A 20435-nucleotide genomic window follows, 5' to 3' on the forward strand; every position below is an offset into this window, starting at 1 on the left:
AATTAGCAGAGATCCATAGTTAATTAGTTCAAACGTCGTTCTGGAAATCGTTTGGTTTGTTGTATTTCGGTTCACTCCCTCTAGTTCAAGTATCTAGAATATAATTAAGGGATGGATCCTATTTGTTGTTTGTTCGGACGTCGTTCATCAAAAATCGCTCATTTTTTCCAGGAGCTTCGCGAGTTTTGAGGTGAATGAGTTAAATTGAAGAGGAACTGATGAATTAGTCAGCCGCCTGACTACATATATCAACTTTTCCATAATCCATTCAAATATAAAATGTATATTAATTCTTGTTTTTTTAGTTGTACTTTTAATTAATTGACTTTTTTGCTTACTTTTACTTTTTTTAATTTTTAATTCTTTTTTTTTATTTTTAATGTCTAACTACCACTTCCCAAATCCCGTAATTTAAATGCAACTTTCGGAAAATTCGATTAGCTCCGAGTTCACATCAAATTATGGTAGTGGGATCCGTGGAAAAACAGGAAAAAAATTTGGTCTCCTTCGTTTATCTACTAAACCTTTTTATCTCAAGCTTCGTTAAATTTTCATGCCTTTAAAGTGCGACCCGCAACCGGAATCCGCTCTCAATTCATTCGTTCGTCATTTTTAAAATTAGTTGCTCCAAAAGTGGGATTTAGCCGGTTCAACAGAAAAAAAAACAATAACAAAGAAATTATTGTTTGAGAAGTTTTCAAAGGACAACCGACATCGGTGTACCTCTTTCTGGATGTGCTCTCTTGATCCACAGCAATGAAAAATAGCAGAAGCTACGGAGTACAAAAAAGAAGAAAAATGAAGTAAGGGAACTCGAAAGAGAGGAAAACTAACTTAAAAACCTAGAAGGAAACAAAATTAAGGAACATGGAATCAGATAAAGGACTATGAGACTGACAGGACTGAGAAGAACTTTTCCTAAGTCACTTAGTTTCTGGAAAGCGAAATTTTTCCAAAGATCAGTTCTAGGAACACAACAATCAGTCCGCAGCTTCAAAGAGTAGTGCAATGCAATATTTTCGGACGAATTCCACAACAATGGAATCAAAATAGATATTAAATATTCATATAATATGAGGAATTATTTGAACCAGTGGCCATAAAGAAATTGAAGCGCTAGGACTCTTCAAAAAGAAAATTCCAAAAAAAAAATCCACTAACCCCTCAAGCTGATACTCGAACATCTGATGGAACAAAGCGGACAATAGACGTCCATGCATATAGTCCGACATCTCTGGACGAGCTATAAAACTGATTATTGATTGATTCGCGAACAATTGGTCGACAAACGAAGCAAAAAAAGGAATGAAATTGAAATAAGCGCACTCGTGCTCTTTGGAACTTTTTTTTTCTTAACGGCTAAAAATACGAAACGCTAAATCTCGGGGGAATAAGTCACTAAGGAAACTGATGCTTGCAAAAACCAACAACGAAACAGAAATCGTCGCTATATATCATTTAGGAAAAAAGGAGACTGAGTAATGTTTCCATAAATTCTACAAGAAGAGGGAAATGTTGGGAAATGTCAGTTGAAAGTATAGCTCGTTTTTTTAGGGATTTTTCCAGGAATTTTCAAATGATCAGCAACTTCAACAACGGCTAAGAATTGAAATGATCGGTGCGAGATGGCATTTTGTGGAGCATAGCCCTTTACTCGATAATCTATTTGAGTTCGAGCTTGGCGTACGTAGGAATGTTGAGCGATCGCAAGTTGAGACTGACTGCGCTCAGCGCTCGCTCGCAGTTCCTTACCGACGTCACCGCATACCACATCGCTACGGACTCACCTGAAGATCGGTTGTCGCCCACGCAGTTGTTGAAAAAAAAAAACAGAGAAAATCAGGGCTGCTGCTTGCTTTCCTGGATTTTTTTTTCCTTGCACAAATAGACGTTGATTTTCTTGTTTTTTTTTTCTCAGTGAAATAGGTCTTGGATTTCCTGGATCGGCTAGAAACTGTAACTTTGACCCAAGCCAGGAGTTTCCAGTCAGAATTTCATGCAACCTGCAATCTATCGAAGGATTTTCATCAATTCTAGTCAGGTTCATGATCAAATACAGTGAATAACGGCAAGAAAACGGTGATAACTGTGATTTCTTCCCTTTCCACGTACACTTGAGGTATCATTCTATCAGACCGCCTCTCTGTAAACAGAATAATGCGAAATACGAAACGCAAATATGTACGAAGCTACTTTGATTCATCCAGCGAACGGAAAATTAGAGCCGCACTTTTGACTTAATTATTTGTTTATCGTAAGCAGGTTCTGCAGCGCTCCTCAGAAATTTATCGAATCATCTTAAGACCTATTTCATTGAGAGAGAAAAAAAAAACGGGAAAATCAACATCCATTCGTGCGAGAAAAAAAACGGTTGAAAAGCCGATTTTTCGCCGAGAATGGAAAAGCGCGTTTTTTTTTCTTATTTTTGACCTCACTCTTTGAATAGAGATGAGCTGGTCTTATTTATAGAAATGAGAGCTCTATTTTTAGGTGAAAGTTATGATTTTGATCTCAGTATATTATTTATTTATTCGAAAACCTAAAGTATTTATTTATTTGCTTGAAAACATCCATAAGAATACCATAAACAAAAACAGAAATGCTGATTGGAACTTCCTCTGAACTTCGCACAGCAATGATGATCTTTTTCTGCGGAGGTGTGGTGGATTGAGAGGGGGGGATGATTCTGTCCATTTCTTCCTATTTACTAATAAAAAAACGGCCCCGAAAAGGGCGGCGGGTGCACAAGGTCCATTTCTTCCTCACTGCCGCAGAAAACGGTCCGGAAGATGCGGCTTCGAGCATTTCGGCGCGATATTTTCTACAGCGAGTTCGACTGGAGCGCGCCAGCCTTGTGGATGCGTCGCACCTTCCGTTTTTTTTATGATGATCAGGAAGAAATGGACGGAATCACCCACCTCTACATAATCTACGATCCCGTATACGAATACTCCACCAGAAAGCCGTACCATCTCAGATTCGTGAGGTGATGCCTTTAAGTGAATGATTCATAAAGTGGTGAGGGTCTCAAAAGCAGTGAAAAACTTTCATGTTCCCCAGTTCCAGAGTAAATATTCTAAATGAGACATTGTTGAGATGTTTCCAATCTGATTTGAGGGAATCTGACTACGGTCGGTATCGGTTTGCTGCCGATTTCGTCTATGTCGTTGAACAGGCCGCGATAATTTGTGCTCCTATAAAAGTGTAAAAAGTAAGATTAGAAAGATTTTTTAAAACAGGATTTTTTGAAATTCAATTAACAATTCACCAATCGTTAATACGAGATCTTCCCTAATTTCACAAAAGAAATCTTCGTAAACACTAGAAATATGTAACTCTGTGGCTTCTGTCGGTAGCTAGCACCCTGGAAAATCTGAATTCTTCCATACATTCACGAAATTACTCAAATGTATTGAAAGCGTACATAGTTGGGTAGCCATGATTAGATTTATTTTAAAAAAAAATCCACGATTTCCACAGGCTGGGATAGAATCACTTTTTCTATAGATTTTTTTTTTCGTCTCATTGTTATTTAATATTTAATTTAATAAGGTTAATTAATTTAATTTAATACTACGTTTAATATTTAGATCCCCGGAAAAAACACTACTCGTTACTTATGCGGATATCAAGAGTTGTTTCGTGGAGTAATTTTAGCATCAATTAATTCTTTGTTCAATTCTATAGGCAAGAGCCAGCGAGTCATCTAATTGGGGAAACTGAAGCCTCTGGCGACCAGCGGTCTCCGATTTCTTGGTGTGTCGAGAGTGTTTCGCGTAACAACTCGCCCACCCAATGACGGCACAACCGAACGAACAGCGCCAGGTGCAAAATTTCGAAATTTTTCATCGATACGAGCTGGTGTTCATCAATTCAGAACTCGTCAGAACTGAAAAAAATACGTAAAATGCAGGAGGTTTATACTGGTGCTGTCAAACATCGTGACGTGATCGGATGAGTTATTCCACGTAGTACCGAGTAGTCTATGAATCTCTTTGTGTCCTCCAATTCTCATAAGAATGCGCATCCTTGCCTCTAATAACTACCAGGAAAAACTCGATCTCGCTGATTTTCCGAACATTATTTTTAAAGGCATCACCCCACGAATCTGAGGTGGAACGAGTTTCGGGCGGATAATGCCTATACGAGATCGTGGGTTGTGGAGATGAGGATGATTCCGTCTATTTCTTTCTGTATCAGTGTAAACGGACGACCTCGAAACTGTTTCTTATGACGGCTCCTGTTGCAGCGCGCCACTCTTGCGCCCATCCCCCGCCTGCGATTCGTCCTTATCGGTTTTCGACGAATCGCAGGCGGAGGCGGGGCGTAAGGGTGGCGCGCTGCAATAGAGAACGTCATAAGAAACAGCGTTCCTGCGTTGTCCGTTTACACTGATACAAGGATAGATGAACGGGAACATCCTCTTCCCCACAATCTACAACCCCCTATGGGCATTACCCGCCTGGAACCCGTACCACCCCAGATTCGTGGGGTGATACCTTTAATCGTATGTTTCGTTCAGAAACCGCCAACCTCTCCAGCTATGCAATTCAGTTGTCGATTTCCTATTACTGAACCTGCTGTATACGAAATTCGACACCGCCTTGACTTTGCCTGCTTGAGATCGAAACACATCTCTCGCAGTGATATCTGAGCGTTTCAAAAAAAAAAAAAACGTCTACGAACTGGACGGTTACGGAAAACAGCATTCGCTCGCGAAGAAATCAAATCGAGTCGTAAAAAAAGAAGAACGATTTGATATGTCTGAATCAGCATCTTTGTTTGCATAGCTTTTAGCGTCATATTGCGTCACAAACAGAAATTAATGAAAATTTCCACTGGATAGAAAGCACAGCTGCTCTGAATCTATGTTTTTTTTTTTTGTTTTGTCAACAATGTTTCGCTGCAATTTTACTTTGTGCCTGTGGTTTCGACAAACTCGTCTTCATCAAAGGGCTGAACACAATTCGAAGTTTTTGATCCTATGCATATCCCTTCAAACTCCTCTACTCCTGCAAAGCCTCGATTACGTTCCTATTACACTATGTCAAAGCACGAAAAACAGAAAAATATACTGCCGACGAGCGGTGCTGTTGAAGCAACGAGTTAGGTTGTCAAAATGAATAAGATCTGCACAATCTGCAGTATCCTTAAAGGCACGGCTTTATCACGAATACGGTACGGAATCCCGTAGAGTTCGGGTTGTAGATTATGGAATCGAGCGTGGCTCCGCTCAACATACCCTAATCCTCGTAAAAAAAAACGGTGTGGAAGACGGTGTTCTTTCCTAGGAGGAAAGTTGGAACGCAGCACCTCCGTGCACGCGCCACATTCATGAGCGAGCGGTCGAAGATCGATAATGCCTCCTCATCAGCCTATTCAAGTAAAACTAATGAATAGGCTGCTGAGGAACCGGAGCGTGTACATGAGGAAGTGTTCCAACGTAGCTCGTAGGAACAAACGCCGTTCCCACGGCGTTTTTTTTCGACGATTATGGTAGGTTGAGCGGGGCCACGCTGAATTCCCTAATCTACGGGAGGGTCGAAACGACGTGACGCACGTAATTGCGTACGCGGCTTCTCTCGAGGCGCTTCGGTGGAGCGTAGCGGTAAGGAGCGTGGTGGAACTCTCGCTGGCACCACCCATCGCTGCACTTTGCGACGGTCTCACCTCGGTTCCCACTGCTACCTCCACCGTACCGTTTCGAGTGCGTACGCACTATACAACACGAACTCTATGGGTTCTTCAGTGTTTAAGCATTACATCAAATCCATGACCTGCCTTCAAATACTGAAACTTGGATAGTGTTGAGGAACCGTTTTTGGAATAATACCTGTTCTAATTATAGCTGTTGAGCGTGTCAAAAAAAGTTGTTTTCGTGCTGAACGTAGTGACCACTTTTCTGGATCACGATATAATAACGTCGAAATCTGTATGTGCTAAATTTGTTGTTAGTATTCTTTTAACTTCTAAAGATTTTCTTGAAATTACCTTCAGATTCCTTTCGGTCTATCATGGCACGTTGTTTCAAGAATGAACGGTGCTATAATCGAATCAAAACGACCTGAAGATCGGATCGAAGAAGAATAGTTGCGTAGGCAGCGCGGTGGATCTAGCGATGGGGTCGAGGCGGGACCATCGCGAAATGGATCGATGAGTGTGCTAGCAGGGTCCCTCCTCGATCCTAACCGCTTTTCTGTGAGTAACGCAGTCCACATAAAACTCTGGATAAATTCGGAACATCAGTATACATACGAAGAGTTTAGATTACCTATATTAAAAGAATCGCTATAGAATATGATCGGTATAAAAGTATAGACGAAACAAATGATGGTCTTTATGTTGGTGTTTTTTTCCTATTCTCCGATACTTTCTTTCCGTCATACTATAGGAATCTGAAAGTAAAAAGCCAAAACACTCCAAGTATGTTCTACTACCGTCAACGTTCCAAAAATCAGTCCTTATAAACTCATTAGAGGAAAAACGAAAAAAAAGGAAAAGGAAAAAAGTTGTGTGCTCGAAGCGGCGCGGTGGAGTAGCGGTTAGGATCGACCATGCTGGCACCTCTCCTCGGTGCATTTCGCGATGGTCCCACGTCGAATCGCACTGCTATCTCCACCGTGCTGCTTCGAGCGCAGCCGCTTACGCAACTGCACCGTGCGTCCTGTCGTTTTAACTCGACTATACATCAGAATCGACCCGTTAGTGACAAGTAGAGTGCTATGTCTGATCTCGTAGTTCACACAGTCGTAGCTCGATACCAGACCACGGCCGAATGCATGCATCCTTCCCCACCACCTGATGTTTCGGATTCTTACTGCAAGATTGAGGAAGGATTCCCGGTTGGATAGTTGTGTCATAAACTTGTCTGCTAAAGGATAAAGTGTCTGGCGTTAATCAATCCGCTTGGGATACGCCACCACGTTCACTTCAATTCAGAATCGTTTAAGGTTTAGCAACGTGTAGCTGGCCCATAGAATGATTTGCGGGGGCTAGCCGATGTGTCAAGTCAGTGTTTTTATCCTCCCAGACATGTCTGGTACCAACTTATCGACCCCAGAAGGATGAAAGGCTTGGTGAGCACTAAGGCGAATTCGAACCACCGATCGATCGTGCGAGCAGCGGAACGTCCTGCCGACTGCGCTACAACCGCCCCAACTTGTCTGTGTGTAGTGCTTTTTGTAGGAAGTGGTTCAGCGGAATACTTTATCAGTGGTAGGACCTTTGGTCCGGATCACAATGGAATAGTGCCAGACACTAGCACGAATACGCACACTACTACGGTCAGCTGGCATGCTGCCTCTTATATAGTGCGCCATTAAGAATACACTGAGGACAGTTGATGCGCTGTCTCTTACACAATCGTACTACGATAGTGTGTCACGGCAATATATTTGTAACAATGCATTACGAGGATAATGAAATACGGTAGAGGTTCGGCGGGTATTCCCGAACAGTCTGTAATGAACACAAGATCGAATATCTCACTCATTTATTCGTTGTTACAGATTTCCTCTAATATTCCGTTGGTGTTCTTTTGAATAATGCAAAATATACACTTATATCTAAAAGTCTAACCACATTAAACAATACCTCGCGTGTTTCTCCATCTTTCTTTGCTTAACGCGCTCCGTTACGGGACGCGTCGCCGTGCGCCAGCGTTGCGGAGCGTTCTCAATCGATTGCGCACTTAGCAGAGCTGTACGGTTCGTTTGCGGTCGGGCGGGCGGTTGGCGGGTCCGCCACCACTCCGGTCGTGGTAGATTAAGTACAGTTCCCGTTTCAAATTTCTAATAGGTTTTTGTATGGGATGTGGGTAACCGCTTACTCAGCCAACTAATTTCGGGGAAATTGTAAGAGGGCAGTTAGTGACGCCCTTATTTGCTTAGGTCCCAGGGCCTGAATTGATTTAATTACATACTTCGAGAGATAAGGGTGCCATTGACTGCCCACTCCCGCCGCAACTGCATTTTACCCCCCCCCCCTTTTTTTCCGCTGTCATTCCCATTTGTAGTTCCCACAAATCTTCGCTTTTTGTGAAATGGATTTAAATTACGATTGATCACCGTTTAGTAATTACGTAGTTCGAAAACAGTCCGTTCTATACCCTTGTTTATCTCATTGTTTAGATTACTACCATTTCTTTTGGTGAATGTTCTAACATTTTTAGAAGAGTCGAGGTGAAGATTGGTGTTCGTCATCCAACAAACGTATTATGTTGCCTTGGTTATATGAGAATGCGGCAGGAAATGGTCCTGAAATGAAGGTAATTATCTGATTCATGTGCGGTGGCCATTTGGCTGTGTTTTGGTCGCATTTTGAAAGACCCCCACTATGATTTAACTAAACCTTTTCCATTTTGTGTCTCTCGCGATAGAAATTCATGAAAGGGAAGTGTATGGCTGTATGTGAAATATTTGACAAGTGTTTCTAATTTCTCTTTTCCGAATGTCAAATCAGCACATTTCTTCGGAAAAAATATTTGAAAACAAAAATCAGGTATCATAGTCACGAATGTCGAAAACTATAGTGTAAGTGGCAATTTCGATGTCGACATCGATCCTTGAGAAAACACTTCGGGTTTTACAGTGCAACAATCCTTCGCTCTTTTTGTTTTTCATCTATTTTCGCCGAATGAGAGACAGAATGGACGGGGCACTGCAAATCAATACTAGAATGTTTGGAGTTGCTCTCACATGTCTGTTTGAAACGAAAAGAGAAATGCATTGCGTTACCACTGTAGTGTTGTCACATTGCTAAAAAAGTAGTTCAAAAAGTTTTCTGAAAGTACACATCAACATAAGCAGATGGTGGCAAGTCGCATTACTACTAGACTTGAGGATCAGCTAGTTCTCATTTTTTCCAGCAGCAACAAGGAGGACCTGATCAATACCAACGACCAAGAGAGCGCTACTACAATGATTACTACGAGAAATACGAAGAAACGTCGGATTCAAGATATTACCAAAACGATCACGGAAGTAGGAGGTAGGCACGCCAATTTGCGGTGACGAAAATATAAAAAAAGTAACGAGTAAGAATAATCCCATTCGAAAACTGTCACTCAGCTGAGATAGAGCAATAAGAATGCTTGGATATGATTTATCAGAGGGTTTACTCTCACCTCAACAGGCAGTATCTTTCGCCTGTCCAACTCGCATGGTTATATTTATTACTATCGATTTCTTGTTCAAAAATCTGCAAACATCCAAAGTTTGCACTTTCTGCGGTCTTTGTTTGTCTTGATTTCTGTGTTCGGAACATTGTCATCGCAATCAGTCGTCGTTGCAATTCCGCAGTTCGAAGTTCCGTTTTCGAACCTATCCTATCCGTGAACTCCCCTCGATCGGGGACTTTCCTGGGTTAAAAGAAGGTATTTATCGTAGTAATCGATATGAAATGCAGAGGCGAAGCTCCAAATCCGCGCGACCGTAGAAGGCAAGATTCGCCTGGCCGTCCTCGAAACAGAAGTCGATCACGAAGCCGCGAAAGACGCTATACAAGAGGTTAGTAATTTTTTTCCGGAAATATCAACTCAATATTTCTAGGTCGAAATGAAGGAACTCTGACTTTTTCGTAGGAGTCTTATTGGTTTCAAAATTCTAGGAGTCGTATTGGTTTCAGTAAAAACTTAGTCTATTCTGCAGTGCGAAGATAGAGCAGGCTGAAGCATTTTAGCACATATCTTTTATGTGTGACTTAAAGGCATCACCCAACGAATCTCGTGTGGTACGGATTTCAGGTAGAGTATTTGTATACGGGATAGTAGGTTATGGAGAGGGGGCGATTCCGTCCATTTCTTCCCAATTGTAAAAAAGCGGTGCGGAAGATGAGGCGCGTGCACAGGGCTGGCGCTCCAATCGAACTCCTTGTGGAAAATAGCGCGCCGGAAGCCGTATCTTCCGGGACGTTTTTACGGCAATTAGGAAGAAATGGACGGGGTAACCCTCCTCTCCATAATCTACTATTCCGTATATGAACACTCCACCTGAAATCCGCACCACATCAGATTCGTGGGGTGATGCCTTCAAACTGGTTATACGGCGCGTGCACCTCGAAAATATTATATTTCCATCGCATTGCATTTTGCGGTTGTGTAGTACCTTCAATTGGACTAGTCATTCCCACTGACAAGTGCACACAATATTAGTTTCAGTAAACGGTATGTTGCTATTTTGACCTATCGATTTGTACTTATTGAGGCCTCCATTGACTGCTTTGAGGAGCGGATCTGTAACGCTGTAACGGTTGCTGTAAAGTGAACAGAAAATTCTATGCTTATGTACTCGCTTAGTATTACAGAACAATGACGCTTGTGTAACTAGTTTAGGTTCAGTCACTTCGCGTGATTATTGGAGCTCTTGAACAGACAGGGCGGGTGTAGTTTAGCGATTAGAGGTTCCGCTTCCTACAGGATCGATCGAATCCACTCTAGTGCTCACCAAGCCTTTCATCTCTCCGGGGTCTGGTACCAGACTTCTCAGTGAGGATAAAAACACTGACTTGACACATCGGCTAGCCCCCGCAAGTCATTGTATAGGCCAATAGCACGTTCTTAAACCTCAAACGATTCTGAATTGAAGTGAACGCGGGGCGCATACCAAGCGGATTAACGCCGGATACCTTATTCTTTATTGAACAGAAACTTGTTTCTGTGGAAAACAGCAACTTACTATATTTTAGCATTTTTGTTATAGTTGCCTTTTCAGTCTTTAATGGTAATGCATAGTTGAGAATCAAAATTTGTCTAGTTTCTCGAGAGAAAAGCTGTACATATGCGCGTAATGTAATGTATCTCATTAATAATATAATCTAGTGGACAAGTTAGCGCTAACAGCATTTATAATAGGATCAAAATTACAATAAATGAAACTTGTCCGGTGTAGTTGCATGGGCGGCTGCGTTTGAAGCGGCGTGGCGGAACCAGCAGTTGTGATCGAAGTGGGACTGTTGTTAACTGTAGAACCAATTTGTGGGCAACCGATGGTCCCCCACAAAATCGCTGACTCCTCCGAACCGTTTCAAGCGCAACCACCCATGCAACGGCACAAGGCTTTAGATAGTTTTGACCTGATTATTGGGCGGAACTCTCTTCAGTTGTTGCACGAATTATCTTTTGTATTGGGATAGTATTTGGAGTGGATGAAATACTCATAGAGAAGAGAAGTCAAAAAGCACAACCAGTAATGTCGGTACCTCCTCGACGCGACAGTGGATGGTATCGCCATATGATGGTACATATAGTAGCACTTCATTTTATGCCTACCTTGTGGTACTAAAATCCTTTTCGAGACCATTTTTGAAGTCGTAAGGGGTGTAGTGAGTGCGTCAAAGTGGCAACTATACATTTATGTACGAAGTTTGTGCTCTTGCTTTTTACAGAAGAATTTTCCCACTGTCTACAGTCAGATTAACACATTGGCGACCAAGCAGTTTTTTTTTAACCTATCCGTCCGTTCCGTTGCATCTCCGGGCGATATCCTAAGTGTCGTCAACATGGTATCTTGAACATTAGTGAAGTATGCTCCTTCCAAAAAGTATCTGCTGAGCTGCAAATGTTTCCGTGGTTGAAATGTCATCTCCGTTTGCTGTCATTGTCTTTGCTATTATCTAAACAATTTTCGGAGTTGAATCTCATAAACATAGCGCGCACTGTATTTTTCAGGTCGCAGCCGATCTCGTACCCGTTCGCCAATCCGCAGGCGTCGTTCTCGCTCCAGAAGCAGAGTAAGAAGGCTTCTAAAATGACGCCCTTTCTTATTAGGGTCCCCGTAGTCACCGCGGCGCGTTTACAGCTGATATAATGCTGTACTTGATTTCCAGGAAAGAGATTCGTATTCGGTGGTACCTGTGAATAAATTGGCCCTGCTAAACATGCCCAGCAATGTCGATAGGAACGCCGTAAGTGCAGACAAAACAAAGAGAAAGAACGATCGACATCTAATCTTAACGCTCATCTTGTTGCTTAAAGATTGCACTGGTTCTTGCCGCTTCCGGTTACCTTCCGCAGGATATTCGCGTCATTAATCGACGAGGTGAGATATATTTGGCGTGGAGGTTGCCCTTCAGTTTCCAATATTTCCTTGTTGTCACTCTTGGCTGTTTGTTCCACACGTCTGCAGTATACTTTGTTTTATCTTGATTTGATGTTAGGAGATTATCATTACTTATGCATCAGTTCAGAATTCGTTTAGCTTTAAGTTCGTAATGTCACAGTTTCACGTAAACGAGATAATGCCTTACACGTTGGGTTTGTCAGATGATCTTAGTAGGTAAAGAGAAGGAACGACAACACGTTTAGCCACGCATAGCAATCTATCAATCAATAGCAAATTTCAACCTTCTAAAAATTCCCATGATTTTCAGCGGATCTTCACTCGAGTTCAGCTCTATTATCATATAAGGCGTATAGCGTTTAAAAAGTCCACATGTTATGAGGGATATGATCTTGCTCTCACTCTTCTCCCATTTTTCGTGGAAGTACAATAGGAGTTTGGTATAAGGATAAGGACCAAACGCAATACTTACTACACTTTTTCGATAATTAAGTGGAACCCGCTGCATCTCCCTTTTCTCCCTTTAGAACATCCCTTACAAATTTGTGTGTAGACTCGACATTGAACTTTACTGCGTCCTTATATCGAAAAAAAACGTTCAGCTGTTCCTTTGCTAAGACTAGTTTTTCAAGATGTATGGAGATTTCACGCTTAAGCTTCAGTCCATACTACCACTTTTTATTTTGCCTTTTCCAAAACACGTTTGTGGTAAATATAGCATTGTAAACTATGAGTTTTTTCTTCTTCTTAAAGTCTTAGTAGTCGTCTTAAAGTTAGGGCTATGAAAATTTGTTTCCGCAAATTCTAAAACATATTTGCTGGTGATCACTATCAATAGGAGTACTGGTGGGTACCAACACAGGTGGTCTTTGATAAACGAATGAGGACAGACACGAATATTCTGTTAGGATGTTAGGATGTTGAAGTCTTTGTTGTATTGTTATTCGATGATATTTTTTCTCATGGACCGTTGTACGTTTTTATTCTCGTTGCATATTATTTGCCTTGATGTGACATGGTTTAATGTTAATAATATAACCTGCGCGAATGCTTGAATCGCTGCAGGTGGCTCGCGTTCGTTCGGTTTTATCGACTTTGCCGATGTGAAGACGGCCACCAAGTGGATGGACGAGAACCAGGTCTCGCTCCACAGAATCGCCATCTCTTTTCATTGAAACTATGACCTTTTCTAATTCTTGAACTGGGTCAGAGTAGATAAACCCAGCATATTTCGTTTGATCCTGACCCACCTTTTCAGATGTTTGAGTGGCGTCAGGTAACTTCGTTAAGAGGCTCATTGTCTAGGAAACCAGCTTTCTTATTGCTCAGTCTCAAAATAAACAGCATTCGTCTTTTGGCCCGGAGATCATTCCAAAACAGTGAAAATTTTCGTTACTTTACTTTACTTTACTTTTTCTTGTGAATATCCCTATAGAGTCACCGAAATAACATATGCTAACGATAGAAAACACTGATTGTGAATCACTCCTTTTTCTTTCAACTAAAATGAAACACACGCATATCCTGCATTTGTGGTGAATTGATATAGTATCGAAAAACACGTTTCTATATGACCCACCCTTCTTAGCGTCCTCTCCAGAATTCCAGGCCAAAAGATGAGAACTGTGACTCATTTATTACGTATCGCTAACAGTGTATAGGTCTGAGTCTTTAGAATATTACATTTTACATTTTAAGTTATTAGTTTTAACCGATTGTGTCGGGTCGTTAGAAAGGCCCGACACGCTCAATGATCAACTTTATATGATTTAGGGTTGGCTGACCCTCTCGGATGGCCGTCGGGTACAAGTCGAATACGCGAAGAGCGATCCGGCAAGTGGTGGTCGACGTACTGATCATGACTGGACATGTGCTAATGTTAGTGCGCTTCAACATATTCCATAGAATTGCACAGAAGTGTTTTTTTTTTCGTAAGGAATTCTGTAATTTCGCTAACATCCTCAGAATAATGAAAGTATGGTCCATTGAAGTATGCGCATATAGAAGCTCTAGAATTATTGAGCTAGTGTGTGAGCTCTTTTGACTTTCCTTTCAAAAATTTGTAAGTAGTTTACAAAGTGTTCCAAATTTGAACGTACTTAGAAACGGTGAACTGTTTTTCGATCAGTAGAAATTTTTCGCCTCAATGTGGCTCAAATATCTGTATTCAACATTGATAAAGCACCAAATTAACTAAATGTTGTTATCGCTTGACTTGCGACAGATATACGGGCAGGATTGTGCAAAGAAATGAATGAAAAAGTTCGAAAATTGGACTTGTAAGTCTCATCTTTTGAAGGGTAGAGCAAAATGTGTTATGAATATCTGATATTTGTGCCATTCACGCTAAATTTGCTGCTATTTCCTATTGGTTACATTTTAGAATTACCTTTTTAGTTATAGTGAAACGAATAATTTTTTTTAATGATGAGATTCCAAAATGCAAAGAGTTTGTATGTTAACCAAATAGCACTTCGATGAATGAATGCTTGTAAGAGTATGGTTGAAAACACTGCATCCAGACTGAGCTGTTCTTACCTACAACTTTTAGATCTTCACTAATCGCGTTTTATTGCATGAAATATTCTTTGCACACAGCAGGAAATGCGAAGTTTCTTTGGATATTTGTGTTATCTGCAGTTTTAACATTGCTTCATTGTAAACAAAAAGTAACATATTTTCAGTGTTCTGTGCAGAACTTCTTCAAGCGTGATGCTTGTTTCAAATGTGATACCGATAAAAGGGCATCAATGGACCTTGAACGACAGGGTTTGCATATGGTTGGAGTGGTACCTTGTGACAGTACGTAGTTCTGAATTAATTGACTCAAACTTTTAACCGTGCTGTGGTTTTTTAGCATTATTGGTTCGAGCTCTACCGGAAGGGTGCACCACGGCAACGTTGTTTGAGGGGCTTAGTCAGTATACTGCTTTGACATCGATTGTGCAGCTGCAGATATCGGATTCAAAGCAGTATGCCTACATTCAAATGAAGAGTAGCGATGAAGCTACACTTCTGTTGAATTCATCCTACAAGGCACCGATAAAGATTGGAGGGAAAGATGGTGTGTGTTTGTTGATTTTTTTCCAACCTCCTGCTTTTTTTTGCAGCTGTAGCGTAACAGCACAAGTTTTTAGTGGTGACTACGTTCTGCCGCCATTCCATGACGCATCTTATAAGGCAGCAGATTTCTATGCTCCAGCATCGTAATCCGGTGCCAATTCAACAAAATGCACCTGGTCTGAATCCGAACGGTGAATTTTCAAAAAATTCTAATAACTTAGTAGTGCTCATGTTCGACTGTCTTTGTAACGACTTAATCTAGTTGCTGATAACTTTTGCTTAACAATTCTATTTACAGCTCATGGTGCTGAAGTGGCACAAGCAGCTATGGCAGCGCTACGGCAATCGCAAGGACATGTAGTGGTGAGTTTTTTTTAGTTGTTTGTATCCCCGCCAAGTTTAATATTTAGAAAAAAAAATGTACTTTCCTCTTGCAGCCTCCGAATGTCGCGGTACCTCCACAACACATGATTTTAATGCAACAGCAGCAGCAACAACAACAACAACAAGGGCAACAACCAATTATAGCAGCGGCGCAACAACAGCCAGTTGGTTACACTATGCAACCAATCAATCAACAAGTACAAATGATGCCAACGACAAGTACGCATCCTGCAGCAATGTTCCAGCAGCCAGCACTATTACAGGCAGCACCTGGTACTCAACAGCCAGCGTATGCCGTAGTGAATCCAACACCTGTGAACGGGATTATAGGCTTGTCACCGACACCCAGAGGAGTGTTTTCAAAATATGGTGGGTTAAGAGTTACCCATTTTGGTAGTCAAGAAGCTTTTGGTGCACTCTTTGTTTTAATTACGCTACTTCATCTTACTTGTAGGGAATGTACAAGGTTGCTTCGAAAATAATATTTTAGTTACACCAAATCTAGCAACTTTCACTTACGATCAAAGTACCGGCTACTACCTTGATCCAGAAACGAAGTTCTTTTACGACCAAAAAACTGGATACTACTTCAATAATGACACAAGGAAGTGGTGCACATGGGATGCGACCTACAGTACGTATTTCCCTGTCGAGGATACGGTATGTGATGAAGTAAATCATTTTTGTACTCTATCTATTAGTTTTGTGATTGAATGCCTGAACCCAGAGTCAGAATCAAGCAACTACCTCAGCGAACAATACAAATACAACTGAAACACAAGCAACTACTACAGAAGCGAAGTCTGAAGAAAAAACTGAGGAGCCGAAGGTAGTAGTAGTTTGTGTTAGGACTAGGGCGTCAACTGTTAATTTGCTTGGAATGACCTCGTCCTCTAGAAAAGCGCCAACGACATTGCAAAGGAAATGCTAAAATGGGCAAAGAAGCAAGAGAAAGCCAGCAAGGTGCAGATGTCTTTGAAACCACTGGTGAAACCTCTGGAAACTAAAAGCGCCTTCGATTCTGTCGCTAGTGGAAGTGGTGCTAACGTTGCACATAAGATGCTGGAAAAGAGCCAGGTGAGGCTTGCTGCTCATATCGCAGTATTTTTTTTTTTTGCAAACCCAACACTCAAATGTATGTTGAGGTGTTTAGCATAGCTTGTCTAATGTCAGTGATTCTGACGAAGAAGAAGAAGGATCTGGGGATGAGAAGAAAAGGAATTCTGAAGGTAATACCGTAACGTTCCCATTCACACGAGAATTTTGAAAATTTTCATGTTTGTATCTTAGGACCAGTTCCAGAACCACCAGTGCCGCCTCGACGTCACGTCCCCACTGCTCAGGAACACCGAGAAATGATGGAAAGGACGTTAGTAGATGAGGCTAAGAAAATGTGCTTGTTGTGTAAGAGAGCATTCCCAAGCGTAGATGTGTTGCGGAAACATGTTGAGAAAAGCGATCTGCATAGAGTGGGTCTTTCTAGTGCGTTAGAGTAGAATTTTCCTGCAGAGTAAACGCTTTGCAGAAAAATTTGGAAGAGAAGAGAGTAGAATGGGGGAGGCAATACGTAACAACAATGATGGAAGGCCAAAACGAAGAAGCGTCGACTCAATTGCCGCCACAACCGGAGCAGAAAATTGTCTATAGAGATAGAGCCAAGGAGAGAAGAGAAGCATTTGGTTTGGATCCGGGAGGTGAGGTTGAGTTAATTCCTTTAATTCCAAAAACAAGGATAGAAGAGAAAATGACCACTGTTTTAGTGTCTGATTTCTCCCGTGGAAAAGAATTCGGCGGTTGGAATGAAGATGTGCTTAGAAAGGAATCGGAAGCTGCGTCTATGCGACCGCTTGGGGACGATAATATAGGCAGTAGGTTACTGAAGGGAATGGGCTGGAGGGAAGGACAGGGTGTTGGACGAAATGGACAAGGTTTGTTTCTTCTTTGTTTTTTTTTTCCTGAACTATTTTACTCTCATGAGCGACTATGAGTGCCGTGAGACAGTGTTCTTGGTCATGTCTGAAGGAAAATTATTGAAATTGATATCAAGTATTTGATTTCCAGGCATTGTAAACCCTATTGAACCGACCCGGCGGGTTGAAGGAGCAGGTCTGGGTGCAGCTGGCTCAAGGATTTTGCATGGTGCTGAAGCGACGCATCAGGAACGAGTGCGAGCAACCTTCTACAGCAGATACAAAGACATGGAATGAGTACCGGTATCTTTAAGATATCATGGTCGTGTCACTGTTGGGCAGTTTTCGCTTTTACTGGTTTAGTTACTTTCTTTTGCGCCGAGTTATTTTATAGATGCTGGTTTGTTATTGTTGTTGTGCTTTTATGCCACGTCCCGTCTTCAAAATGTATTGTTTTTAAAGTTATCGATTGTGAGAAATACGTGTTTATTGTACTAATATTTTCCGCAGATTTTTTTCCATGTTTATTATTATGATTTTTTTGAACAGAATGAATTATCTGAATTATTGATCATAGCAGTGTACTGTGGACAGCAGGATTTTGGCGGGATCGAAATCTTTGCGTGCTGAGGGTTCAGGAGAGATTGAGGTCAGTCGAGGTAGAATCATAATCGCCGCGTTCTAATGGGAGAACTACGCGAGGATGATGCGTATGTTGGAGATAACCGACAGAACGAGGGTTTCTCACTATTTCGTATGTGAAAGTGTCCCGCGGACGCGTTTCCTTATTTTGTTGATTGGCTTTTGCAGTCAGCCCAGTTCCATTTATTATCACTGCAGCTATGAACAGAGATTAGGGATTTTAAACGAAGCAGAGAGGTTGGGAAATGATATCGAAGCTATAAAGTATTGAGCTCAAACAGCAATTGAATGTTTTGCGTTCATCCAAAGCAAGAATGACAAGTCCTGCGATAATGATATTAGATATGATATATCCTGCAATATATATATATATATATATATCCTGCAATTCCTGCAATATTAAGACTCTAATATTTAGCTTTTCCCCGATTCACCTCAGTTTTTCCTCTAATAAGTAAATCTTTTCAGCGAGGCTTTTGTTTTATTCTAACGCCTAATAAATGGAGGTGTCAGAATTCTTCAAGCAGAAAGTTCTGTAATTAATAGCGGTCTATGTGGGAAGTAACGCAATAACGCCCCAGCATTTCAATTCAAATGGACATGCTCAACCTTTGTCGGGGGCTCCGCTCAACGAAAAAAGTGGAATGGGCAAAGTTCACCCCAGTGCGCCGGACGTTGTTGGCACGATACCAGCAGCCGGTCACTATTTTGCACGATCGCACACACAAAAGAAAAAACCCGCAGCGATTTCGCATTTCTGACATATTGCCTATTGAGCCGGGTTGAACAGGGGACGTTTATTGCCGTACGCAGACAGTGACGCTCTGAAGAGCATCATCGCATTGCGCGAAGTCGCTAGCGAAGACAAAGAGTTAGAGGGCCGAATCAGAACGCATGCTGATCGTAGAGATTCAGTGCGGTACACTCGTACGTAGAGAGAATGATCGGTTGTAGATGGGCAGCCGACGGCGTTTACCCCCTGCTGGCTCCTTTGTCCGTCCGCTGTCGCCTCCCTCCCTCTCTCCGTATCGCGACGCATCATCTAATCGTCGTTTGTGCGAGTGTGTGTGTGCGTGTCTGTGCAAACGCCTAAATGCCGTCGTCCAGTTTTAGCGCACACGCCACGACAGTGCACAATGACTGTCCGTCCATCAACTCGTCCACGATCTTCAGGTACTTTTTTGAAAGAGGATTTACGAAAATTTTGAGTGAATTCCACATTTGTGACTTCATGTGTCGAATGCACTGTTCTTGTTGTTCACAAGAAATCACGGGCCAGCTGGCAACGATTTGTTCTGTCACTCAGCTAGTCATTTGGCCGCTCGCTCCGCTTTTTCATCAGACTACAGATGTTCGAGCGGGCGTACTGTACAGCTGAGAAGCTCAAAGATGGAATTCCCAAGCGATATTTTCACACCTTAGCCTCACTGGAACAGGTCCAGTCAAAGATTCATATCGTACCGACATCAGCGCGGCCACCAACATCGTACATCGCAAGATGTAGATTTGTCGTCTGATTTTATTGTCATCACTTTTGCCGAGCGTCTGTAACACTTTTGCTGGATCATTCCTTCTCTTGCAGAATCTGTTGGCCGCTTAATCCGAGTAAATTTCGAAATCTGACCTTTACTCTGTGTTTATTCACCTGAAAAATGAATGTTCTTCGTAAACGAAGCTAGATAAACCTGAGATGAATGCACACGGATGTTGTATCTCATTTACCCAAAGTGTTCTTGGCAACCTACATGATGGATGCTCCTATGGCTGCTTCTGGAAACCAGGAAGCATCCTTGAGAAACATTAAAAAGTTACCTATTGTAAGCAGTTCATGCGCTCATATTTATGAATATCTTGATAATTGCGTATTTTATCTCCGCTTGAACTGTTTGATCGTGGTTACCACCGTTATTTTCATTTCCCATCACATCATATACAAATTCTCAGAATTTCCCGAACTTATTCCTTTTGATCAGAGTATCAAAGAACAAACCAGTTTTTGTAGTATTCTTTAAAAAATAAAAAACGTAAAAAGGACTTGTAACATGTAATTAATATAGGTTGGTATCCATCGTCAAGAGAATGTGTTGTTCGAAGTATAAATTCTAAGGAATTTTAGAAACCATAGTTCGCGACACCCTTATCAATGATGATCTGATTGTGTCGAGCGCTAACTTGTTCTGCGTCATATCTAGCCATAGAGTGGAGCACAGGGAAAAAAGTTGAGTTCTGCAAAAAGAGGTATCTCGGGGGTTTTCTAGGGAATCACCGCCCTAGTGATGATGCATGGTAATTCCTCGGGGAATCTTCTTACTAGTAATACAAAAGCGTGGCAAATATCAAGCAGAAGAACTACGCTTAGTTGCTGTCATTATTAGAATTC

The 20435-nt window shown here is 41.6% G+C and overlaps 2 protein-coding genes across 5 annotated transcripts in view; one reads left to right on the plus strand and one right to left on the minus strand.

The window, feature by feature from the left end:
• RB195_007531 (uncharacterized protein) overlaps positions 1-6016 on the minus strand; it is a gene marked incomplete at both ends in the record, with an annotated part of 166133 nt that extends 160117 nt beyond the window's left edge. Inside the window, 2 exons of one of the 2 annotated variants that reach the window (XM_064181212.1) lie at positions 1162-1243; positions 5992-6016. In XM_064181212.1, coding sequence (XP_064038020.1) covers positions 1162-1243; positions 5992-6016 — 107 coding nt within the window. Of the gene's footprint in view, positions 1-1161; positions 1244-5991 lie in introns of those variants that run through there. The other variant, XM_064181209.1, reaches the window with a different exon arrangement.
• Positions 6017-6722: 706 nt separating this feature from the next.
• Positions 6723-17710, plus strand: RB195_007533 (uncharacterized protein; the record flags this gene model as incomplete). 3 transcript variants are annotated; one of them, XM_064181215.1, is made up of 23 exons in its annotated part: positions 6723-6842; positions 8171-8266; positions 8867-8988; positions 9406-9506; positions 11666-11727; positions 11824-11901; positions 11972-12035; positions 13122-13195; positions 13830-13934; positions 14741-14858; positions 14914-15120; positions 15194-15310; positions 15418-15482; positions 15557-15700; positions 15767-15872; positions 15994-16163; positions 16231-16332; positions 16401-16580; positions 16657-16732; positions 16794-16972; positions 17029-17197; positions 17264-17431; positions 17565-17710. In XM_064181215.1, the coding sequence occupies 23 exons, from the start codon at positions 6723-6725 to the stop codon at positions 17708-17710; spliced, it is 2769 nt and encodes a 922-aa protein (XP_064038021.1). The 3 variants fall into 3 exon arrangements, with proteins under 3 accessions (XP_064038021.1, XP_064038022.1, XP_064038023.1); XM_064181214.1 differs by having other exon boundaries at positions 16806-16972; XM_064181216.1 differs by having other exon boundaries at positions 15557-15667.
• Positions 17711-20435: the final 2725 nt, after the last annotated feature.

Source organism: Necator americanus, chromosome I (genome assembly GCF_031761385.1).
Source record: "Necator americanus strain Aroian chromosome I, whole genome shotgun sequence".
Taxonomy (NCBI): Eukaryota; Metazoa; Nematoda; class Chromadorea; order Rhabditida; family Ancylostomatidae; genus Necator; species Necator americanus.